The sequence below is a fragment of the Eptesicus fuscus genome, chromosome 14 (genome assembly GCF_027574615.1).
Source record: "Eptesicus fuscus isolate TK198812 chromosome 14, DD_ASM_mEF_20220401, whole genome shotgun sequence".
Classification (NCBI taxonomy): Eukaryota; Metazoa; Chordata; class Mammalia; order Chiroptera; family Vespertilionidae; genus Eptesicus; species Eptesicus fuscus.
This window is the reverse complement of record NC_072486.1, coordinates 20,720,466-20,745,554: the sequence shown is the minus strand read 5'-3', so window position 1 is coordinate 20,745,554 and position 25,089 is coordinate 20,720,466. Positions and strand designations below refer to the sequence as shown.

General features: G+C 36.5%; 1 protein-coding gene across 1 annotated transcript in view; it reads right to left on the bottom strand.

The window, feature by feature from the left end:
* VWDE (von Willebrand factor D and EGF domains) overlaps nucleotides 1-24,042 on the bottom strand; it is a 44,558-nt gene extending 20,516 nt beyond the window's left edge. Inside the window, exons 1-10 of the mRNA XM_054726162.1 lie at nucleotides 23,891-24,042; nucleotides 19,687-19,871; nucleotides 16,912-17,143; nucleotides 13,806-13,871; nucleotides 9,754-10,001; nucleotides 8,980-9,069; nucleotides 7,254-7,398; nucleotides 3,223-3,440; nucleotides 2,317-2,390; nucleotides 424-694 (exon numbers count right to left, since the gene is read on the bottom strand). Of these exons, the coding sequence (XP_054582137.1) occupies nucleotides 424-694; nucleotides 2,317-2,390; nucleotides 3,223-3,440; nucleotides 7,254-7,398; nucleotides 8,980-9,069; nucleotides 9,754-10,001; nucleotides 13,806-13,871; nucleotides 16,912-17,143; nucleotides 19,687-19,871; nucleotides 23,891-23,957 (1,596 nt within the window). The 5' untranslated portion in view covers nucleotides 23,958-24,042. The remainder of the gene's footprint in view (nucleotides 1-423; nucleotides 695-2,316; nucleotides 2,391-3,222; nucleotides 3,441-7,253; nucleotides 7,399-8,979; nucleotides 9,070-9,753; nucleotides 10,002-13,805; nucleotides 13,872-16,911; nucleotides 17,144-19,686; nucleotides 19,872-23,890) is intronic.
* Between the last annotated feature and the right edge of the window lie 1,047 nt (nucleotides 24,043-25,089).

The following is a 25,089-nucleotide window of genomic DNA, read 5'->3' as shown; positions in this document are numbered from 1 at the left end:
AGACTGATTCATTTGCCTCTCAGCATAACCATTATTGCTTGTCTCATTTTCGGTTCCTATAAGTGTATTCCTAGTATCACATGAGCTCACTCATCTAGGGGAAAAGATGAACAACATAGACTGAACAAGAACAGCATCGATCAGACTGTCAGACCTCAGAGGGAAGGTAGGGGAGGGTGGGGACAAGGGAGATAGATCAACCAAAGGACTTGTGTGCTTGCACTAACCAGTGATCACGGACAACGGGGGGTGGGGGCATGCATGTGGAGGGGTTTGGGATGGGAAGGGGGGGGGTTGAGGACAAATATGTGATACATTAATCAATAAAGTAATTAAAAATAAATTAATAGAGATGAAAATAGGTTCAGAATAAATCCAAATTCTGTAGAAAAAATAAAAAATATTTTTAATAATCATACATACGGTGACTTTTCTTCCTGAATAAGATTCACTTATCTTGATATTGCTGGTTTCATGTTGTCTCTTTAGAAATAAATACGGTTGTGATTCAGGTAGCTGACCACCGCACATATCGAAAGTAACTACATCACCTTCTTCTTTGGCAACAAACCCGCAGTTACATGACACAGGATAGTGAAGGCTTCCACAGTCCCATTGACGTACATGGACTTCAAAATCACGTGACATACTCTTATAAAGCACAAACGTTCCAGTCTTGAAATTATCATATACCCTAACATTAACAAAAGCCAACTGCATTAAGAATTGGTATAAAATATCACAACAGTATGTTATAAACCAAAAATGTGTGCTCAATTTATTTATATGCATTCAATACACTTTGCTGCAAAAATGAAAAATCTATATTTCTAATAGGTTTATTTATCATGAGCATTTTTTTGTAGAGCATTGAAGGAGACAAGTAGTGATAAACACCTAAATCTCTCTCACTGATCTTCTGCTCTTGCAATGCTCTGTCAGCCCCTGCTTCCAGCCTTCTCTTTCCATCCCTGCTTAGTTTTCTTCCTAATGCCTATCTTTCTCAGATACACTGTATATTTTATATATTAACTGTGTATATCTCTCTTCACCTATACAAAGATAAGGTAGAGTATGTCTGTTTGTCTTATCACTGCCATACCCCTACCCCAGCATGGAGAGCATGGGTTGTTACTTAGTTGTTGCACAATTGATCTTGTTGAATTATAGTGGATAAAATTAGTCACCACTATGCTTTCCTGAGGTTCTTCCATTTAAAACTTCTGTTTTTTATTATAACCATAAAGGATTCTTGCCTGTGGGATTGGTTTCTACAACTTTGTATACTGGTTCGAACTTTTGGAGTATCATTCATTATTGGAGGGAATCTGCATTTATGCACTAATATTGAATAATCTTACAGTAATCACATTATACTTTTTAAAAAAGAATAAATGTACCTTGCATAATGAAGAAAATTTTGACAACAATGAAGTGTTCATATCATTTTTAGGGACTTATTAAAAACATGAATTCCCCAGAACAGTGTAACTGAATTTAAATCCTTCTATGCAGATATTAGTAGCAGGATAGCTTACTTTTTTTGGTCATTTTTTCCATTTTACTTTAAGATCCAGAGGCAATATTCAGATATTCATGATTACTACAATAGATTTTTTCTCTGAGTATCCTTGCCATGAATTAGAAGTGAGATTTTAAAATAATTACATGTTAGTTTAATCATCTTGCCTTAAACCTTAAAAATTATTTCAGTATTACCTAGAAATGCAATACAGTATATATGTCTAGAGCAAAAAAGTTAATCATTATTAAAAATAAATAGTCAAGATAAAATGATTGTAAGAATCTTCATTTTTACAAATTCAGTCTCACAGCAAATTCATATATTTACTAAGAACTAGATTTTAAAGAAAAACCACCCCAAACAAGTAAATTGGTATTTTGAAATAAGCCAGTGATGTCCATGCATGCTTTCCTTTTTTTAAAATTTTAAAAAATTCTTTGTCTGTTAATCCTCACCCAAGGATATTTTTCCATTGATTTTTTAGGGAGAGTGGAAGAGAGGGAAAGACAGAGAGAAACATCCATGTGAGAGAAACACATCAATTGGTTGCCCCCTGCATAGGGCCTGGGTGGGGAGGAGCCTGCAACCAAGGACCAAAGTTATGTGCCCTTGACCAGATTTGAACCTGGAACTCTTTTGTCTGCAGGACGATGCTCTATCCACTGAGCCAAACTGGCTAGGGCTATACCTTCCTTTTTAATCTTTCAGTGAATAGGACTAAGAAATAATAAAATATTATGATTTTAAAAAATTCAAAGGAACACAAACCATTAAAAAAATTAAGAAATTACCTGCCATCAAATGTAATTATATGTGGGTCAGTAAATGAATAGCAGTAAGCAGTTGGGACATCCTTTACTCTGACCTTAAAAGTAAAAATATTTTCAGTAAGTAATATCATTAATGTTATTTATCTTACCTAATAATAGACAAATATGCAAATTGACCGCACCTTCACTACGCCTAAGCCACGCCCACCAACCAAGTCATGCCCACCAGCCAATCAGGGAGAGTATGCAAATTACCCCAACCAATATGGCGGTTAATTTGCATATCAAAACAGCGTAGAACAGTGATGGGCAACCTTTTGAGCTTGGTGTGTCAGACTTCGCCAAAAAACTGAGCATAACTTGGGTAGTGTGTCACTTTGAGGAAAAAACATTTCGCAAATATTTCATCCTCAGGAGCAGCAAATGTTTCATCCTCGGCATGCGGCTGCCTCAGCAGCCGCGTGTCATCAGAAATGGCTATGTGTGTCAGTGCTGACACGCGTGTCATAGGTTCGCCATCACTGGCGTAGAAAGAAGCCAAGAGCTGCAGAAGGGAGCAAAGCTGCGGAGAAGCAAGCAAGCCGGGCGAGGGAGAAGGAAGGAGAGTGGGTGGGCTGGCGGAGAAGGGATGAGCGGAGGTGGGGTCAGGGAAGAAGGAAGGAGAGCGGGTGGGGCGGGGTAGAGTGCAGCAGGAAGCCTTATTGCAGGAAACTTCCTGCAACGGGAATGCTAGTTGATATATAATGAAGTGCTTAGCAATCTGAAAAAATATTAGTTATTTTTATCATATTGTTGAAAATAAAATTATTTTAAAACTAAAATAACATATAAATTTTTTGAAATGAAAAGTTTTCAGGGTATGGTGAAAAAATATACATATCATTTTTAAAGCTTGAGTTTTTGAAGGTGTACTTGTGATTTGTCAACCTGGATGCTGTCTGGAGTGTAGCTGTTCCACAGGAAATCCTCGTTAACTATAGGTTCCACTATAATGTCTGTGACTCTATTTCCATCGTGGGAAAAATCAGTTACAGCAGTGTAGTAAACAAGAGCATGGCTACAGGTTCCATTAGCACAGGACGACGTCTGGCGAAGGTCCACGTGACAGGAAGACAGTGCCAAATTTAAACCTGGCAGGTCTTTACCTATGTTATAAAGAAAAAATACATTAAGGATTTTTCTAAGGAAATATACCAACCAAAGTATGTAATCAGTTGATTAACACAGAACATTAAAATGAGAGATTATTCTTAAATTACTTTTTCTTACTTAAAAAATATGGTTGTAGTTTTTGGCTAAATAAAACCAAGGTTGTAACTCTACCTGATCTTATAAGTACCGCACACTAACCGATTGTGCCATTGGAGCTCCCTACCTGATCTTTACAAATACTTAGCCAACTTTAATATATACATATATATGTACATGCATATTACTATTTACAATATTTTTTTAGGGGGGGTGTTAATCCTCACCTGAGGATATTTTTCCATTGATGTTTAGAAAGAGTGGAAGGAAGGGGGAGAGACAGAGAGAGGGAAACATCAATGTGAGAGAGACCTCGACTGGTTGCCTCCCCTACCCACCACTACGAGGGCTGGGGATTGAGCATGCACCTGAGGTACGTGCCCTTGACCAGAACCGAACTTGGGACCCTTCAGTCTGCGAGCCAATGCTCTATCCACTGAGCCAAACTGGCTAGGGCTCCAATAGGTTTTAAACCCATATGCACCTGGATAAAATTCAAAAAGCAATATATAAAATTCATCTTTGCTTCTGTAAAAAAAAAATTATAATTCTAGCACTGAGTAGCACAATTTGACTTTTCTGTATAAAAATTGGGCCTTGGGTCTAGGTATGTCTTAACATTTTTTTAAAATATATTTTATTGATTTTTTTACAGAGAGGAAGAGAGAGGGATAGAGAGTTAGAAACATCGATGAGAGAGAAACATCGATCAGCTGCCTCCTGCACACCCCCTATTGGGGATGTGCCCGCAACCAAGGTACATGCCCTTGACTGGAATCGAACCTGGGACCCTTGAGTCCGCAGGCCGACGCTCTATCCACTGAGCCAAACTGGTTTCGGCATGTCTTAACATTTTTTAAGGCTCGAACTCATGCTCTATCCATAGAGTGATAGCAATGATTATTAATACCAGGTTCACCAAACTTAAAAAATAGGAAAAAAAAACCAAAAGCAATTAAGGTAATTCTACATTAGTAATAAACTCTCTACCTCTTTTCACCTCCCAAATTTTCCAATATATTCAGAACCTCAAGATGCTTCCTTATCTATGGAGCAAAAAACAAAACAAAACAAAACAAACAAGAAAAAATAATTTGGAAAGAAAATGGTAGCAGAAGAGAAGGAACTCCAGGAATTTGTATAACTAAACAAAAAGGATAGATTCCTCCAGAAAATATCTGCAAAGAAAGTTTGCTCACACATCCAAGGAATTATTACAAATCCTTCTGTGAATCAAGGAGGAAAAAAGGAGTCATTAAAAACTCTGTTTTCTACATATCATTTTCAGATATGAATTATATTTGTCTAACATAGGTAGGCTGCACTAGATTCAAAATTTCTGAAACAATTTTTGTATTCATGCACTTTTTCTAGGAATATATGTTTTTTATGAACTTAACAAATAACAGAAACATCCAAACTTTTAACTAGCTTCCTAAAGTGAATATGGAATATATCTGGCTTAAATATTGCCCCTGATACCATTTTCCTTGGTTTATGGTATGAGGGCTGAATACTGTTCTCCTTAACCCTGTGTAAAAGCAGCATAGACTTTGCAGAAACAGACGAGGACACACCAACCTGTTCTTAATGAAAGTAGAGCTGTAATGCAAATACACTTAAGGAAGTTCCTGTGAGATGAGGAATATCTAGAATAAAACCCAGAAATTTTCCTCCAGAAAAAAAGATATTTTTAATTGACAAAGAACAAGAACATATAAACTTCTAAAATGTAGGAATACATTTAGGCCGTTTTATATCACTTCTAGCAATGCTTGACTTGTTGAAAGGATTGAGAACAGGCAAATACAGCCTAAAGTCTGTTTGTAACTGAAGGAAATCTTTGCTTAATGTAATTTTGGAAAACACCAATAACACCATCCTCTTATTATTTTGCCTCCTAAACTGTAGTAAAATTTGCACAATATGCTTTTCAGGGGTACTTTGAAGTATAATTGTTTCAAGTCATCTGCGACAGAGGGTTTAATTTCATAGCTGTGGGCTGTATTTCAAAATAGAGTGTTGCTCATGGTGCTCCTGAAATTGGAGTGAGTAACTGGGTATTATCTACTAACCCTGTTTACTGTCACGTAGCTTGGAATAGGTTCTCTTGACTCCTTTATACCTTCACATCATCTCCTTTCCTGGGTGCACCATCCCATGAGACTCTCTCCCATAGCATTTTTATCCTTTGTTTCTCTGGTTTAATTAGCAATAATACAGACATAAAGACATAGTAGATGCATTTTATTTGGTGTATTTACTAAATAAAATTGTATGTCTTATGGTGAAAATCTATGCTAATAGAATTACAGTATCTCTTAAAAGTTTAAATTATATATTTGTTATGTGACAGTGTTATGTTTAAATTATACATATGTTATGGCTGTGATAGTGACATGTATGTGGTCATGTATCATACAATCTACATAATTAGTAATTTAAATAGAAGACATTTTAAAAGATCTTAAACATAAGCTTATGTTAGGGAGAGAAGGGCAAAGTGCACTATGAGATCCATGGTGGACAAGCTTGAACTTTTAGCATAACATCACCCCTCATTCATTAGATATGATTTGGAACGCATTAAAGAGCACTTTCTTTTTTCAATCTCTGAAAACAAAGCAAAGAAAAAAATACACAGGAAGATGAGGAGAGGAAAAGGAGAAGAAAAAAGGAAGAGATAGAGGAGAAAGAGGGGGAGGAGGAGGAGGAGATTATTGCATTCCTGTTTTATAAATTTTAAAATTTATACTTTGAGCCCAGGAGGACAAACGTGGGTTGCAATGTGGACTTCTCTGGCAATCATAAACTTGGATCAGTGTTATTAATATGATTGAGCTATTATTTGATGTAAACATGCAACACAATGAATTATGAGCACACTTCAGTGACTTTTTCTAGAGGAAAAAAGCATTAATTACTTGAAATCTTACCTAATAATAGAGAAACATGTAAATTGACCATACCTCCGCTACACCCACAGCCAATCAGAGTGAGTATGCAAATTAACCCAACAAAGATGGTGGTTAATTTACATACATACCTGGGTCCCGGGAACCTCCTCGGCACCCAGGGCACTCCCAGCTGGCCATCGAGCAGAGGCTTTAGTCTTGGGAAGGGGCTGAGCCTGTGATCGGAGGTGCTGGGGCGGGGGTGGGGAACCCCTTCCCAAGCCTAAAGCCTCGGAGCTTTAGGCTTGGGCAGGGGCCAAGCCTGGGATCAGGGGGAAGGGGAAAAAAATCAATGGAAACATATCCTCAGGTGAGGATAAAAAGAAAAATAAAGAAATGTCATATCCTATGAAAGACATATCTTAAAAATGCTTAAAGAAAGTTGTCATTTTTTCATGGTGAAGGGACTGGAGTCCTTGTTGATGAAAATATCTTGGCGGCTGCGGTGACTGGCAGTGGCTACAGCAGCGGGGTGATGGGGCTGGCGCCTTCCCCTGATCAGCCCGGGCACCTTCCCCTGATCAGCCCGGGCGCCTTCCCCTGATCAGCCCAGTCGCCTCCCGCAAAGGGAGGCTAGACTGCGGCTTAGGTCCACTCCCAGCGGGGAACGGGCCTAAGCCATCAGTAAGACATCCCCTGAGGGCTCCCAGTATGTGAGAGAGGGCAGGCTGGGCTGAGGGACCCCTCCCCAGTGCATGAATTTCATGCACCAGGCCCCTAGTCTAATAATAAAATTGAATGGATTTAGTATATTACCTTGATCAACAGTTTTCAGTTTTAATGAGATTTTACATTCCTGATCAAGCTCACTGAATTCAGGACAAACGACAGGAATTGTGCTCTCTATCCTCAACTGGTATTCTTTTCCATCTTCTGATATAGTACTCAATTCGGGTTGTAACTGGTATAAGAAAATATGTAAAGCAGTCATGTAAAAATAGGATTTAGTTCTATGATATAATAATTTTGAAAGGTGTTTTTTCTAAAGTAACAGGTAGTAATAACTTAAGCACTCGAGTTTTTTAATTACACAAGATCAATTAAAACCAAACCCTTAAAAACATCAGCAACACACAGAAAATTCCATGGAGTTGCTGTACTGCTCAGAATTGGGTATTTAGTTCTCCAACACATTGTAGTCAGTTTGGAGCCTGCCTTAGTGATTCTGGTTCTGTGGTGGACACTGGAGAATGGAGGAAACAAAGATTCCTATATCCTTCCATTTGCTCGCTAATGTTTACTGACACACTAATGGAAGAGTCTGTTTATCCTTAGGCATTAATATTATCCCTAATATAAATTAGAAATCTAAGTATTTTTAACTCATAAATCAAAACATCATTGTCACTGAAATACCGTATTTTCCGGTGTATAAGACGACTTTTTAACCCAGGAAAATCTTCTCTACGCCCAGTTGTCTTATACGCCAGAAAATACGGTATCTCAACCTTCAGCTTATTTCTCAGCTCCTGCTTTCCATGGTTGGAGTTGCTGAGTACTGAAATCTATCCTAGTTCATAGGTGAATCCTTTTTTGAGGCAGGAAGTTTTTATGCTGTCTTGGTTCTTGGGTAGTTTTCATAACAGATGGTTCTTAGTACAGAATACTCTCTCGGTTAGCCAGAAACAGTGCCTGAGGGCTGACTGCTGTTCCTCATAGTCTACTGAGTTCTCACCAATGTAGATACAAAGGTTCTGTGTTCCCAAGGTCTGAGCTCCGCTTCCCCTCCCACTGTGACTGTGCTACTCTGACAAGTTAGTTCACTCTTCTCACTCTTTTCCCTGGTCCCTGTTGTGTATAAATGGTCTTTATTCAAGAACAGGCTTTGAACTGGTTCTGAATCCTATTCTTACAATCTATCACTTATCCGTCTTGTTCTTGAACTAGAGATGAGTCCAGCTCAAACTCCAGTACTATGGCTGAGACCTCAGAAGGTGCACAGCACTTGCCTGCCTAGACCTCTTGGTACTGCCCACTCCTTCTACCACTCTGGATTCCCTGTCATCTGCTGGAATAGCTCATCAGTTCTTGAACCCCAGTGCTACCAGTAGTGACCATAGACCCTGCCTGTTTAGATGGTGCAATTTCTGCAGTTAATAAAGTCTAGATTTCTGGGCCAATTCTACTCTAGCCAGGCTCTAGTCACTTGATCCTGGTACCTGCCTTCCAAAATACATGCTAACTAAATATTGATATTCTAACTTTTACTTACACAATGGAATAAATTATGAGGCTAGAACTTGTGTTTTAATTTGAGCTATTTCTGAAAAAAAAGTAAGTATATTCCAACTTTAGTTCATTAACAGGGGCCCTCAAATTTTGCTCTTCATTAGAATTATTGTGGTTATTATTCAAAAATACAGACTCTTAGGTCCTAACATCAGACTGTGATGAGGTCCTGCAACCAGCATCCCCAAATCACAGTATGGAAAACACAGTTCCAGAGGAATACTCTTTCTGATCCATCCCCATGGCTACATACCTTAATGCCTGCAAAAAATTCTTGACTTTCGGTAGCTAAACTTTTTACTTGTGGTTTCTCCAAGAAAAAGATAGAAGCCGTACAGAATATCTATAAATATAGTTAACAAATAACCATTTAGCAATAACATTATGGAGAAAATATGTGTAAATTATTATTTCTAAGTACTTAATTTCAATTTTTGCTAGCACGTAAGAGATAACAATTTAGAAACTTGCTTAGCCATGGACATGAGCAGTAGGTTAGTGATGACCTGGGGGGTGGATAGGGGCTGGGAGGAGGGGAGAAAGGGGGAGAAATGGAAGGTATCTGTAATATTATCAACAATAAAAATATTTTTTAAAAACTTGCTTAACATGGAGAAATAATTTTATCTCTATAAAATGTTCAAACCTCAACAAATTAAAGTATTGTAGAATTTGTATTTAATATATATTTAAAAGTGGATAATAAGTGATATAATCATTGAAAAAATGAAAACATTTCTAGAATAAAAGTATATCAATTTAAGAAAAAGACATTAAGTTACAAGGGTTGGTTGATAATAATCATCCAATTGCTAGATTCAGATACTCATAGTTACTAAGATTTCTGACTCATCCAATTATCACTGGATTTGGCACAGGAAAATTTTTACCGAGGAAAAAAGAAAAAAACATTAGTGCTTCATATTATGGGGACAAACACTATTTTTAGGATAGGACTTAAAAATCCAGTTTTGCAAGTTAATACATTCATGCAAAGTAAAGAAAACCCAATTACTTTTGAACATACCCTATCTCCAAGTCTAAGATTTATGCCATCCAGTTCTAAAAGAGAGAATGCCTGAATGGTGGTCTCTTGCTTCAGTTCCTCTTTGACGTCTTGAGAAGAAAGCCTAGACCAAGCTATAATAAATCCCACGGAGTTGTTCGTAGGGGAAACATCAAAAGCACACCTACAGAAAACCCTGGACTCAATCAGCTCCACCACAATCTGGGGTCTTCCTGGAGGTGGTGGTGGCAATGAGGCAGACAGCTGACCTGGTGGGAGAAAATGCATAATTTGTAGTTGGACATCTTGACAAAGAGAGACTGGCTTATGGGGAAAGCTCACAAAGACTGTAACTCAGGGTTTTATATTGGAAAAGACATTTAGAAAAATATTCTCTAGCAATCAGGAAAATAGCACATTCTTATTTTGATCCATAATCACATAAATATTGATAGAGAAATTCTTCAGCTTATCAAGCTTATATTAATGTATATTGAATATGTCTACCTAGAAAAGTCAAGCTCTTGAAAAAAAAAAGGTAATTTGCCTTTTCAGCTATTACCTTTTCTAAAAGATGGAACAAACAAAACAAGGTTTTCTACATTATAATTTTTTGAATATTTTCTATTTGCTTTTTTTCCTTTATTGATTAAGGTATTACATGTGTCCTTATCCCCCCATTGCTCCTCCCACCCCCCATCCCCACTCATGCCCTCACCCTCCTGGTGTCTGTGTCCACTGGTTAGGCTTCTATGCATGCATACAAGTCCTTTGGTTGATCTCTCCACCTTTACCCCACCCTCCCCTACCTTCCCTCTGAGGTCTGATCGATGCCTCTCTGTCTCTGGATCTGTGTTTATTCATCAGTTTATGTTGTTCATTATATTCCACAAATGAGTGAGATCATATGATATTTATCTTTCTCTAACTGGCTTATTTTTCTTAGCGTAATGCTCTCCAGGACCATCCATGATGTTGCAAATGGTAAGAATTCCTTTTTTTTTTTTTTTTTACTGCAGCGTAGTATTCCATTGTGTAGATGTACATACATTATAATTTTTTGTTACAAAGAAAACTGGTCACTATAATGTAAAATCAAATGACTTACTATTTTACTCTTATAATTTATAACTCAACTTGCTATATTACTCTGGGTTGAAAGAGCTGTTCCTTATGGGAGTGATTATACTATCTTAGTGAAATATACCAGTGTTGAAAATAGTCTTATTCTTTTCATTTTTCTGGTGTTAAAAATGTTTGAAGATTCCTCCAGGAACTCAGATATTTATCTCTGAACATTTGCAAGATTAAATCTGGGAATCTAAAATGTTCCTAAAAAAGGAGGGAGGGGAACATATGTAATACTTTCAACAATAAAGATTTTTTAAAAATAAAAAATAATAAAATGCTCCTAAATAAATTTTTTAATTTGTTCTGTAGTTTTAGAAAAGAGAAAAAAATATCTGAGTGATAAATTTTAAAAGTAAGATTTTTTAAATATCCTAAAATGTAGAGATATTTTTCTATGGTATACATGATAATTTTTTGATAATTAAAATGTTAATTTTTAGTTCTGTGATATACATTTTGAAAAATTCTGAGAAACTTAACCTAAAGGTGAGGTGGGGGTGGGGAAACATATGTACTTTCAGATATTTCAAAGTGTTATTTTGTTAGATATCAAATTATAAAACTCCAATACTAAATTAATCTAAATAATAAATATTTTTTCAAACATTTTAAACAATAGGCCAAATCATCATATTAAAACTTGAAGGAAATAATAGATGACTAATTAGTATATATTCATATTTTAAAAATGTATCTGAGTAAAATTTTCTTAAATAAGCTAGGAAGAAGAAGTTGAATTTATTTTTAAACAGAAAAAGACTACAGAAATTATTATTAGGAATAAGAAATGAAAAATGAGAAAAGTAATTCATGAAAATTAATTTTTTTAAAAAATATGTTTTTATTGACTTTAGAAAGAGGAAGGAGAGGGAGAAAGAGATAGAAACATCAGTGATGAGAGAGAATCATTGATTGGCTGCCTCCTGCATACCCTCTCCTGGATATCAAGCCCACAACACGGGCATGTGCTCTGACTGTGACCTCGTGGTTCATAGATCGATGCTCAATCACTGAGCCACACTGACCTGGCAAAATTAAATGTTTTGAATCAATATTTTTAAATAGCATTAACTATCTGGGTGAGCTGATCATTGCTCACAACAATGTAGATCAAAGAAATGTGTTAAAAGAAACTTAAACATTTCAAAATGACATGTAAATTATTTCTGCTTAAAAAGCACAATTCATAGACAACAGTGGTGATTATACCAGAGGGAAAGTGGGTTGGGGCAGGTAGGAGAGGGTAAAGGGGGGATAAATGGTGATGAAAGGAGACTTCACTTAGGGTAGTGAACACACAATACAATATACAGATGATATATTATAGAATTGTACCCTGGAAACCTATATAATTTTATTAACCAATGTCACCCCAATAAATTCAATGTAAAAAAAAGCACAATTATTAATGCCTTGTTAATTCTAATGTTAGCATATGCTAAATATGTTAACTTAGTCTCTATTTTATCATGAAGCTTTAACTTTTTAAAAAAATGTATTTTTATTGATTTCAGAGAAGAAAGGAGAGGGAAAGAGAGAAAGAGAAACATCAATGATGACAGAGAATCTTTGATCAGCTGCCTCCTGCACTCCCCCTTTTGGGAATTAAGCCCCCAACCTGGGCATATGCCCTGACCAAGAATCTAACTGTGACCTCCTGGTTCATAGGTTGAAGCTCAACCACTGAGCTACACTGGCTGGGCTATCTCTTAACTTTTGACTTATTATTTTTAATCCTCACTTGAGCATATTTTTCCACTGATTTTTAGAGAGAGCAAAAGAGAGAGGGAAAGACATAGAGAAATATCGATGTGAGAGAAACACATCGATTGATTGCCTCCTGCACGAGCCCTGGCCAGGGCCTGGGCTGGAGAGGAACCTGCAACTGATGTATGTGCCCTTGATTGGAATCAAACCCAGATTCTCCAGTCCACAGGCCAACACTCTTTCCACTGAGCCAAACCAGCTAGGACTTATTTTAAAGCAAATGTTACTTGCCTGAATTGTGTATGATTTTGTATAGCTCTATTTTTCAGTTAATTGCATAAACATTCTGAATAGCATAACAAGTAGCTTAAATTTATTGCTTACTTAAGAAAGAAAAGTGATTTTTACTACACTATATGTTTACAATAAAGATAATCCAAACCTATTATGCAGGATAGCCAAACAGTTATATTTTATGGTTAAAGTTACTATTATTAGAAATATTGTTTTATTCTTTTAAGAACTTAAATCACAGGGTCTAATTACACTGAGACTTTCAGAAAAAATACTAGCTTATTTAAAGAATGCTGAAAGGGGGACTGGAAAATCCATTTATAACTGGAAGAGGTTATAGAAAAGCAACTCAGAACATTTATTGAGGATTATTATAATAGTTTTATTTAAAGATAAATCATATTAATTTTTAGGCATGGCACATGAATATTATATAATCTAATTTGTTTTATGTCACTATGGCTTATTTCACCATAAAAAAAAATCTTCGTTAATTAATTATATGTCAACAATCTCACATTCATTATCACATTGGATAGTTACAATTGTTTCATATTATTAGAAAAATGCTTTTATAAAAATTGTGCCTGCACAATTCTTTAAATATTTCTTTAAATTAGATTTTTGGAAGTCAAATTGCTAGGTACAAATGCATGTGGATGTTTATGATTATTGATATAAATTGCCAATTTTTCTCATAAAATGACTCTACCGATATATACACATTTGTAGGGCATGAACATCCCTGCTCTGCATGTTTGCTAACTCAACTGCTATTTTTTAAAGGCATGGTAAAGTGATTTTTATTTTTGATATCCACTAGACTGAGGTGTTGTCAAATATTAGCATAAATCAACATCCAAAGTAAATCACAAAACTTAAAAGCTCGTTGAAATTATTAGTTTATAAATAAATTATTAAAAATAAAATCTGATACTTACGAATACAGTCACCTTCAATTTCGATTTCGTCAGGGCCGCATGGGTTTAATTTTGCATCAGAAATAGCTGCAAAAGGTTGAGGTTTTTATATTTATCCAGTTGAGCATAAAGATATAAATATATTTGAAATACAAATCTTTAGAGAAGTATTTTTTAATACAGACTAAAACTTATGTTTTATTTTTTCATAAACATTTTTTTCCCTTTTCAGGATGAGATCAAATGGAGATAATTTGGGATTATATTTTAAAACAATTATAACTTTTATATCTTGTTTTCTAAATTTTAGTCTGCATTAAGTAATAAATTTTATTTATTTTATTATTTTATTTTATTTTATTTTAATCTTCACCAGAGGATATTTTCCCATTGATTTTAGAAAGAGTGGAAGAGAGAGGGAAAGACAAAGAGAAATATCAATGTTAGAAAATCACATCAATTGGTTGCCTCCTGAAGGTGCCCTGACCAGGGCCAGGGCCGGGGAGAAGCCTGCAACAGGTATGTGCCCCTGACTGAAATCGAACACAGGACCCTTTGGTCAGCAGGCTGATGCTCTATCCACTGAGCCAAACCGGCTAGGGCTGGACACTCTCTTCTTTTCCATTGGTCTATTTGTGTATCTTGATGCAAACATAACACTCTGTAGATTCCTGTAACTTTAGAATAAGTCTCAATCAGATAGTGTAAATTAACCAGCTTTTTTTTCTTGTCAAAGTAGTTTGGGGATTATGGTTACTTTCTATTTCCATATAAATTTTAGTATGAACTTGTCAATTCCAACACGAAAATCTTGCTGGGATATTGATTAGGACTGTTTTGGAACTATAAATCATTTTGAAGAGAATTGACATCTTAACATTGACTCTTTTCATTTCATGAACATGGTTCATTGCTCCATTATTTTAGGACTTCTATAATTTCTGTTAGCAAAATTTTATAGTTTTAACTTTATAGTTCTTGTACATATTTTTCCATATTTATTGCTAAATATTTCATATACAGGGTGTCCCAAAAATGTATACACACTTTAACAGCTGATAGATTGATGTTTCTTTCTTTACAGATTTAACCCATTGGAAGTCATAATTATTCAAAGTGTGTATACATTTTTGGGGAGACACCCTGTGTTTGGTAATATTATTGATATTTTACATGACATTTCTGATTGTTTATTGCTAGTATAAAGAATTATAAATGATTCTGTAGGTTGACTTTTTTTTCCAGCATTGAACTTTCGAAATAGATGATTAAGTAATTTGCATTTATATTCTTGAGGGATATTATTCCATACTTTTCTTTTCCTGTAATGCCTATATCTGGTTTTAGTTTCAGAATAATGCTAACCTGACAATAGTTTAGTAGTCACTTCTCTTTATTTCTCTGAAAGAACTGTATAAAAGTGGTATTATTTCCTTCTTAAATGTTTAGATTTCCCAAGCCATGTATGCTTGGGGGGTGGTGGGGGGGGTGGTAGGGTTTTGTTGTTGTTTTAGTTTTAGTATTTTAGTGGGATAGATTTTAATTAGAAAAACAATTTCTTTAATAGGTTATCTAATTATTTTTTGAGTGAGTTTTGCTTTTCTGTGTATTTCAAGAAATTTGTTCACTTTATTTAAATTGTCAAATGTATTAGCAGAGTTCTTCACTATATTCTTTTTCATTGTAATATCTGTAGAATCTGTAGTTGTATCTCTCTTTTGTTCCTGATATTGATTTTTTTTTCAAAGATAAGATTGGCTAAAATATTAATTTTATTGAATTTCTCAAAGAACCAACTTTTGATGTTCTTTAATTTTCTGTTTTGTATATTCTGCTTCATTGGCTTTCACTCTGATCATTATTTCCTTTTGTCTGCTTACTCAGGGTCTTATTTGTGCTTCTTCTTCTAGTTCCTTTATGTGTATAAGCTGAGTTTTTTTCTGTTTATGACCTTTCTTATTTTTCCAATATAGATGTTTGGTGGGTTTTCTTTAAATTAAATTCAAACTTTTGTGATATTCTAACTTTTTAAAATTGGGCCCAGATGTGATCTATCTTGGTAAATGTTTCATGTGCACTTATAAAAATATTGATGCGCTATTTTTTGTAGAATATTTTCTAAATGTCATGTAGATCATGTTGGCTGATACTTTTTCTAGTCTCCTTTTTTGCTGTTTTTGTTTCTACATATTCAATTAATTATTATCCAATGGGTGTTGATCTCCAACACATTAACTGTAGGTTTGTCTATTCTTAAATATCTATGTTTTGTTTCATATATTTTGATTCTCTGTTTTTAGGTACATAAGAATTTGTAATTGTTATGTCCTGTTGTTGAATTGACCCTTTTATCATTAGAAAATGACCCTTGGTTTTCCAGGTTTATCTGGGCAGTCTGTAGTTCGGCCTTATTTTTTTTTAAATCCAATCTGACTTTCAATTGGGTTGTTTATCCTCAAACTCTCAGTATTAATGCCCTGTTCTCAGAAGAGGCTTTCTCTGGTGACACCTCATTATAAATTTCATCCTTTTCTCACCTCAAGTATTCTCATTTACAGAAAATTTTAATCTTTTTATCCATACCATTAATTGCAATTAGTAATTGTATGTATATTCTTTGCCACTGTTTTGCTGTATCTGTGTTATTTGGGGTTTCCTAGTTTGAAAAATCCAACAACCACAGGATGAAAATGTTCATAGGTGTTACTCATATAATTATTATTACTTGCAAGTGTTTGCCTAGTTTAATAACACTGGCTTATACCAGTAGTTCCAGCATTTCCAGTTTTCTACATATGAATTTGCTCTTGATTAGACTGGAATTGTGGCTTTTGAGGCAAAATATTATTATTGTATGTTAACCTTTGTTATTACTTGTTATTGTATGTTAATCTTTGATGCTTTCAATCGACAAACATTTTTGAGTATTTTAAGATCTTGGCAAAGAATCCTAAACAAATCTGGTCAGTTTAAACCAGAAATTTAGCTTCACTGGAGCAATCATGGTAGATCAAATCTCTTGAGCATTGCATTAGCTCCATGCAAACCATCTGGAGAATGGCATAAACACACCAACGTACACAGTGCCATGATTAGCAGTTCATGTGTATTACCCATGCATTCTTACCTTCTGCACAATATCCCATACACCCCTGAGTGGGTTGTAGTAAGTACACAAAAAATTGTCCACAGTTTCTTACAGACACTGGGATGTGAAAAAGACAGCAGTCTTTAGTAGCGCTCAGCAAAAACTGCCACGTGGCACAAGCAGTCAGTTGCTTGAGCTCCCCGGGTGCAGGCATTGTTTCTGAATCTCTCAGAGACAGCCAGATGGGAGCCTGTGTTCCACAGTGGTTCATCTTTTGCATCAGAGAAAACAAAAGTTGAAAATTCATTTTATTTTTATACGTGGCAGATAAAGCAATTTTACATTTTCTTCTAAACAACTTTTAAATTATTTAATTATCAATTATATTTTAAAAAATCAAACAACTTGTACCTGTAATATAAAAGAAAAAGTAACTTTATGGAATAGTACACTTAAAGGTAGATTCCTGCCCTGATGGAGCTATTAGGAAAAATAGCAAAATGTTAGAATTTTAACTGTTTGAATAAAACATCAACTATTAAAAATAAATAAATAAAAATAAAGGTAGATTCCTCATAATTAATATAATTTTATTCTATTTAAATGCCTTTATTCCATTTGCTACATTTGTATTATGAACAAGAGAAATTCGGTGTCAGATATCTTAGTATATTCTAAGACAATATAAGTCAATCTGAAGTCATCTTAACATATAGCACAAAGATGAACTGACATTAGAGATTTTTTTAAAAATTGCTGGAAATAGTATATGTAAGAAGTTAATGTACAGTTCAGGAGGCATCAAAAAATCAGGGGAGAAGGAAGGGATTGTTTGAAATCTGGTAAAAACAATTGGTTGGCAATTTGGGGAAAAATGAAGTTAGTGCCTCACTTGAAGCCGATTATCAAAACCAGTTTCAGATGGAGAATAGAATTAAATAGAAAATTAACCCAGGAAAAATAGGAAACTATATGATTTGGGAAAAACTGGGCACTCACTAAATGCATGACTGTGGGCACTAAACACCTTTGCTTTTGTTTAGGTGAATTGTAGTACCCAATTCATACTGCTGTGAAGTGTAAATAAAAAAATGTATATAGCATAACTTATACACAGCAATGTCTCAATAATTGTTAATATAATTATTTTCCCATGCTTAAAAGCAAAAAAAATCATAAAGGAAAATTTTGATAGTTATATTAAATAATATTTTAATAAATATAAGACAAATGAGTTAAAGAGAAAATTACTTAATAGCATTATATTTAGTCTGTTATATTATTTATTATTACCTTACTATATTTCTTATTGTATTTTAACCATTCAATATTCATATAAAGATCCTAAAATCACAGATGGGAAAAATACACAAACATAATTTAAAGAATAAATACATATGTCTAATGAATACATGAGACTATTTAATACCAGAAAAATATTTTTATCTATTGCTACTGGAATTAAAAATTAACATTATATTTTTAAAAAACAATTTAACTGTGTATTTAAAAAACTCAAAAAGACTGAAATCAAACAATGATTTATATGCACATTTGCTAATTGCATAATTATTGTAGCAAAAGTCTGAAAGTACGCACATTCTATCTGTTTTCCAGCAGAATGGTCCAGAGACTAGGTTGGAGAGTGTATGAAAGAATGGGAACAGGGAACACTTCCCTGTGGGGCACAGCTGATATCCAGGAAAAGAGCCAGTTCACCTTCACCTTTGTGTGAGGTTCTGGAATCAGTTATAGTTAATTTAGCCAAAGAACTAAAATATAGAACCAAAAGAACACAAATATTTAAGGGCGTAGTGAATTTCCTCAAATTTTACTTTCAAATTCTGATTTATTTTTTAGTTTATTGCAAGTGAAATGTCACAAATGTGGCAAGCAGATAAACGAAAAGGAGAAAATATGACAGCTACAATGTCACAACTTAAAATTTGAATATCTTTCCTGAGTTTTTCTCACATTAGTTACATGCTTAAAAGGGAAAATAATTCCTGTTTCTTCATAATTCACAAAATGTGAGTAACAATAAGGAGAATGAGCCTTCTATTTAAGACTGACAGGAACAGAAGCAGGTTTTGTGTTACTTGTATTTAAGTACATGAGTATTGGAGAATGACGACTTGTGATCAAAACGTGGCTGGCTGACCTGCTAGCTGGGTGACTCTAGGAGTGTTATGTCCAAGAATATATGTGTCCTGCACTGTATGATGCAAATAATAATGATCGACTGTATTCTAGAATTGCTGTAAAAATTATATAAGGTGTTGCAGGTAAAATCACTTGGTGGACTGCATAAGCATAGCATAAACTATTACTATCTTTATTATATAACTAGGGGCCCTATGCACGAAATTTGTGCACAGAGGGGGGGTTCCCTCAGCCCAGCCTGCCCCCTAGATCTTATCTGGGTAGCTAATGGGCTGTGGGAGATGCAGCAAGTGCTGCCAAAACAAGTGAAACTCACAAGAACATTGTAACTATGGTGACCACTACCTTGTTTACCTCCGACTATAAAATAAAGGCTCGGCTTGCCATCTGGATCTTTCTCTGTGGCCTTAGCCAGGCACGGATCTCTTTGTCTTTTCTAAATCGTCCGCCGCCTCCCTTCAGGCTCACCAAACCCTTGGCTATGCTGGCACGGCACAAGGGAACATGGAACACTTCACATTAATTCAACCTTGACACAAAATTAAAATAATAATTCAGCATTGGAAATAAATGGGTGCAATAAGATTCAATCCTCCCATGAAAAAAAATACATAAGAACAAGCACATACAGTTCTTAGTGAGTTGGAATACCTCGACACATTTGGTTGGCATCTCAGCAGGTCTTTCAAAGATGACAAATCGATACCATCCAGCAGCAAGGGAATGGTCACATATCAGGTCTTGAGGGGCTGACTGCTGGAGGAACAATGAGTCAAAATGGACACTTCTGTGAGGGCTCTGAAGTAACTGGTGTCCCCCTGGAGAGCACTCCTGAGCTAGGATGGAAAGATAAGTGTTTTTATGTAAGTGTGGTCTTTGTTAAAATAGTTTGATTAATAGTTGACTATTGAAGTCCATTTTTTATTACTAAGCGCAGGAAAGGGTAGACAGGAACAGTTTTGAGGGAGGAACAAGAAAAGACCAGGGAGAAAGGGAGAGTTCTATAGTTATATTAGAGAAATTATTTTCTGAGCAGCAGGTGGCCTGGAAGATACTTTTTCTCTCAAACCCACTAAAAGAGAACAGAAAGCTCCTATTCCTAGCATAAAGGAGGCAGCGGAAACAGAATAATTTGAGAAATACAGATCTTTGAGGCTCCTGATTCCCAAATAATAAGAAACACAGAAATTTTCTTTATTTGGATACCAGAGTATCTTGTTGACACCGTAGGTAGAAAAATCTGCAAACATTAAATATTATATTTGTTGAGGGAAAACACTATAATAAAGACAATATCTATGAAATAGAAATGTGAAAGAAAAATTCAGTCATTATTCAAGTATTCACTGTGAAAAAAAAATTATCTAACTGAATAAAACTCTCATTTATTATATAATTTCATGCTACAGAAGTGTTTATAAAACAAAATCAATTTCTGAACTTAATAAGGAGCACAAAAAACTAGAGATATTAACTTGTAAATAAATCTCACAAGTATAGCTTATAAAAATTATAATTTTCTTCCTTTTTATTGCTTGTAGTTATAACAGTTAAACTGTATGGAAGGCATTGTTTTTGCAAGATAAAATTTCTCCCTAAATAATTTTTTAGTAAAATATTTTAGAAATGAGTCCACAAGTTCCTCTACTTTTTGTATCTTGCTCCACCAGTTTTAAATTTCCCAAGAAAATTTTGGTCTAAAAGGTTCTTGTGGCTTTGATAATCTCAATCTGCTAACGTACGTAAATATTTTATAAAGTGTGTGGATAGAAGTCAGGGGATATGCTGTATATGTAACTTTGAAATAGTTCTAAGATCTTGTCAATACCAGAATTTTGCACCTGGTTAGAAACTAAGGAAGATGTTTAAACAGAGATTACAGGCGAGGTTTGCATGAATTATTGAAATATTTTCTCTGATCTCCTTGCAATAGAATTTTGTGTTGGTGAAAAAGTCAATACCTCCATCTTTATTTTGTGTAGTATTTCTCCTTCCTAGTTGCTTCTGTAGTTCCCACATGTTCTCTGATTTTGCAGTTTTGAAGAATTATTTTCTAATGCAAAGTTAAAAATGTGATGAAGGTAGGAATGATAGTATGACACCAATAACACTAAAAATGCATAGTAATTAAACAGGAATTTATATTTATTTATATTTATTTCTTTTTATTTAATATTTATTTAGAGGAAACTTCTTAATTTATATAACTAAGAATAGCTCATATTTAAACTAGAGGCCTGGTGCGCAGATTTGTGCACTGATGGGGTCCCTTGGCCTGGCCTGTGGGGATTGGGCCGAAACCAGCTGTCTGACATCCCCTGAGGGGTCCCGGATTGCGAGAGGGCGCAGGCCAGGCTGAGGGACCCCACCAGTGCATGATTGGGGCAAGGGAGGGACCTCAGGAGGGTTCCAGGGTGTGTCCAGCCCTGTCTTGCCCAGTTCCGATCGGCCAGACCCCAGCAGCAAGCTAACCTACTAGTTGGAGCATCTGCCTCCTGGTGGTCAGTGTGTGTCATAGCGACTGGTAGAACAATTAGCATATTAGGCTTTTATATATAAAGACAGAGAGATTGAGTATGTCACAATCCACTCCCCCCCCCCACCAAATCTTTTAAAATTTTACTTGCAATAAACAAGCCACACTCTTAAAAACCTCATCACAACTTGAACTTTAGAATGTAAGATATAGTTAACTAAATTATGAGGATTGTTTAGGCTCCCATTTGACAGTTTGAGGGCTTAGCTCAAGTACTAAAAGAAGAGGTTTATAAGCATATCTCATCTACCGGTCAATTTCATAACATGAATGATGTGTAGAACTTTCAAGCAAACTCCTAATATAACATTTCCCTCAAAACAAAAGTACATATAAAATTAAAATTTACATTTCTATTTGTTCTGCCTTCTTCCTAAGATAATTTAAAGCAGCTAAGTATTATATAATAGAATCTGCAATACTTGGATTTCAAATACTTTGGGAGAATGTGTCAAGTTACAAATAATAGATATATAATAATACAATATGCACTTGGTTTTCAAGTTTTGTTTGTAGATACAAGGTAACTTGTATTATATTGTTTTCTGGTTTAATACAATGGCCAAGACTAGCATTTTTTAAAGATTCATAATTGTTTGATAAATATGTTAAGAAAATAAATTCTTTAAGAGATGAATATGCTTAACACCAGAAGAGAGGAACTTTATAATATCTGAGATTGTAATTATAAAATCTTTGGTATATTGATTGCCCTATGTTAATTTTAAATATTTGTAAACTTTTAAGTCTTACAACTTCCCCAAAGACGTGGGAAAGAGAAAAACTACCTTGAAGCTCCAAATTCAAGGATAAATAAAAAATGATTAAGCTTCTGGCTTTCAAAATATGATTATGGTTTCTGCAACAACATGAAAGTTTGGAAAGCAATGTCCAATAGAGAGGTATTGGTTTGCTAAATCTATTTTGCTTTCTTACCATAATTCTGAATCACACACACAATATTCCCACAAGGGAATACGATTGTTAATTCTAGACTCTTATCCTTTTATTGCACCTCTACCCAAGACTGAAGGCTTCCAAACGAATGTCTCACCAATAACTCCCTCCTGCCTATGCGTCTACAAACAGTGAGGGCTTATCTGAGGCTGAAAAAACAGGCTTATCCAGAGGGAGTTTGACACCAGCATTAGTCAACTGGGGCTTCACCCCAGGCTTTCCCATTCAAAGGCTGTCTGGCCTTGAAAGTGACTTTTAACTTCTCTGAATTTCAGGGATAATAATAATAGTAATAATAATAATAATAATAATAATAATAATAATACTTAATCAACAAACAGGGTGCTATAACGTTCAGTTGATTAGTCACAACCCACAGCTCCCCACATCCTTAGGTGCCGCCAGGAAGACAACTCCAGCACAGGCGTTGTTCATGGCCAGAGGAGTTGGTTTCAGGACTGGGTCAGATCTGCTCCTGGCTTCAGAGCACCGCAGTTGGGAAGGTTGTCGCCAATTCAGACACCAGCAGGAATCCCCAGTTTTGGGTGTGGTGAAGAGGGAGAATTTATTTAGGCAACTGCAGCATGGGTCTGCTCTGCCCTACTCCTGCCAGAGGTCACCAGCAGGAATCCCCAGTTTGGGGTGTGGTGAAGAGGGAGAATTTATTTAGGCAACTGCAGCACGGGTCTGCTCTGCCCTACTCCTGCCAGAGGTCTTCGATGTTTCAGCTCCAGCCGGGAAGCGCTTCAGTCTTTGGACTTTGGTCTTCGGTGGAAAGTCTGTTTTGTTTTAACGTCACTGTATTTTAAACTTTTCTTTGTCGTGGATAAAGAAGTGGGAGGGGCGCCATTCTCTCCATAGAGATCTCTTTTACTGGTACCGTAGCCAAACGGATTCTAACGGCTATACAAAAATATCATCAAACTTACGTTGTTGATTTTTGGTAGGAATAAGGTGTCCATCTATTAATTATTCCCGGCTGTGGGGTAGAAATCGCGCAGTTTAGAGCTGAACTCTCTTCTGAACATTCACATCCAATGCTGCTAGGATACCTGACATGCCTGGGAAAAGTTTCTTTAAATTAAAGGGACCTTACGGATCAAAATAGCAGCAGGAAACAAAGGAACCAAAACAGAGCCGAGGATCTTAAAGCAGAAGAGGAGATAACAACCTCCCAAGGATTACTAACGAACACCGAGGCTGTAAATGACCGAAGACAGGGGATGGACAGAGCGGAAGTCGGCGAGGGACCAACACCGATATGGCCAAAAATGTGCACAGGATTTCCCACGTGCCCCCGGGGAAGCCCCCTCCCCAAAGGTCCAGGTGGCGCCCCCGCGCTCCCGTCCGCCAGCGCCCTACCTGGCCGACCATTCCCCGCGTCAAGGAGCATCAGGGCCAGCGCCAGCGCCCAGACTCCGCCAGGCATCGCTGCTGCCCCGGTAGGGACTAAAGCCCTGCAGAACCCCCGCTGTGGGTGCGGGGAGGATGGGGCCCCCGCAGGTCTTGCTTAGTCTGTTTCTCCTCGACTTTCAGGGTCCCTTCTTGTCCTCGCTTTTGGGGTGCAGCCGACCTTTCCAGGGACTGTGGCGCGAGCCTGGTGACTCCTCCCTCCAAGCCCCGGCCACCTGCCCAGAAGCCACGCCCAACCTGCCCCTGGAATGGGCGGACGCCCCCGCGGGTCCCTGCGGTGAGATCTCCGGTGTCTGTGGCGCGCAGTACACACCCCAGGGACTGGCTCCCGGGGATATAGCTTCGCCCCTGGTGTCTCGCTGTTGGAACAAATGCTTTAGGAAACCGTGGTAATCCTAGGAACTGCTCAGATGGACCTCCAATAAGAGAAGTTTTGCAAGATTCCGTTGAAAGGGGCAGTGCCCCATCATACTTGCAGATGGATTTTTCATCTGTTAATCCGGTTGCTTGTTTGCCGTTTGCTCCCCTAAGGCGAACATTCTCAGAAGTTGCCTCAGCGATGAAGGACGGGAGGAGCCAGTAGAGAGTGTTCCAACAGTAGTCCTTCTCTTCCTTTACCTCTGTGTCAGGTTAGGAAGGGAGATATTTAGATATTTTCCAAACACATGGTGTCAGTCATCGTGTATTTACTGAGCAGTGATGCCCAGAGCTCCCTTCGTGGGCCAGTGGTGACCAGTGACTCAGAATCCTTTAGCACATGATCACGTGACTCCCAAGGTCTCCAATCTGAAGTTGTCTTCAGATGTGTGGTGGTCTCTGCAGAGGGAGCCCCTACCATAAAACAAGCAAACAAAAAAAAACAAACAGCACCCTCCCCACGGATTCTGCATTGTGTTATTAAATAAACCTCACTCTCCTAGTTTTTCTCTGGCAGTCTCCTTCTAGTGCCCCCTTATTCACTCTTGGAACTTTGCCCGCAGAGTCTGAGGGGTCAACAGAGGTAGTCCTGGACACCTTGGGTGTCAGGGTTCACGACAGAGTTCCACCTATAGATTTGGAGGATTGAGGCTTGGAGTGGGCATGGTGCTAAAGACAGGAGGTGCCCAAACACATACATGAGTTACTTTAAAAATCACTTATAATTATTT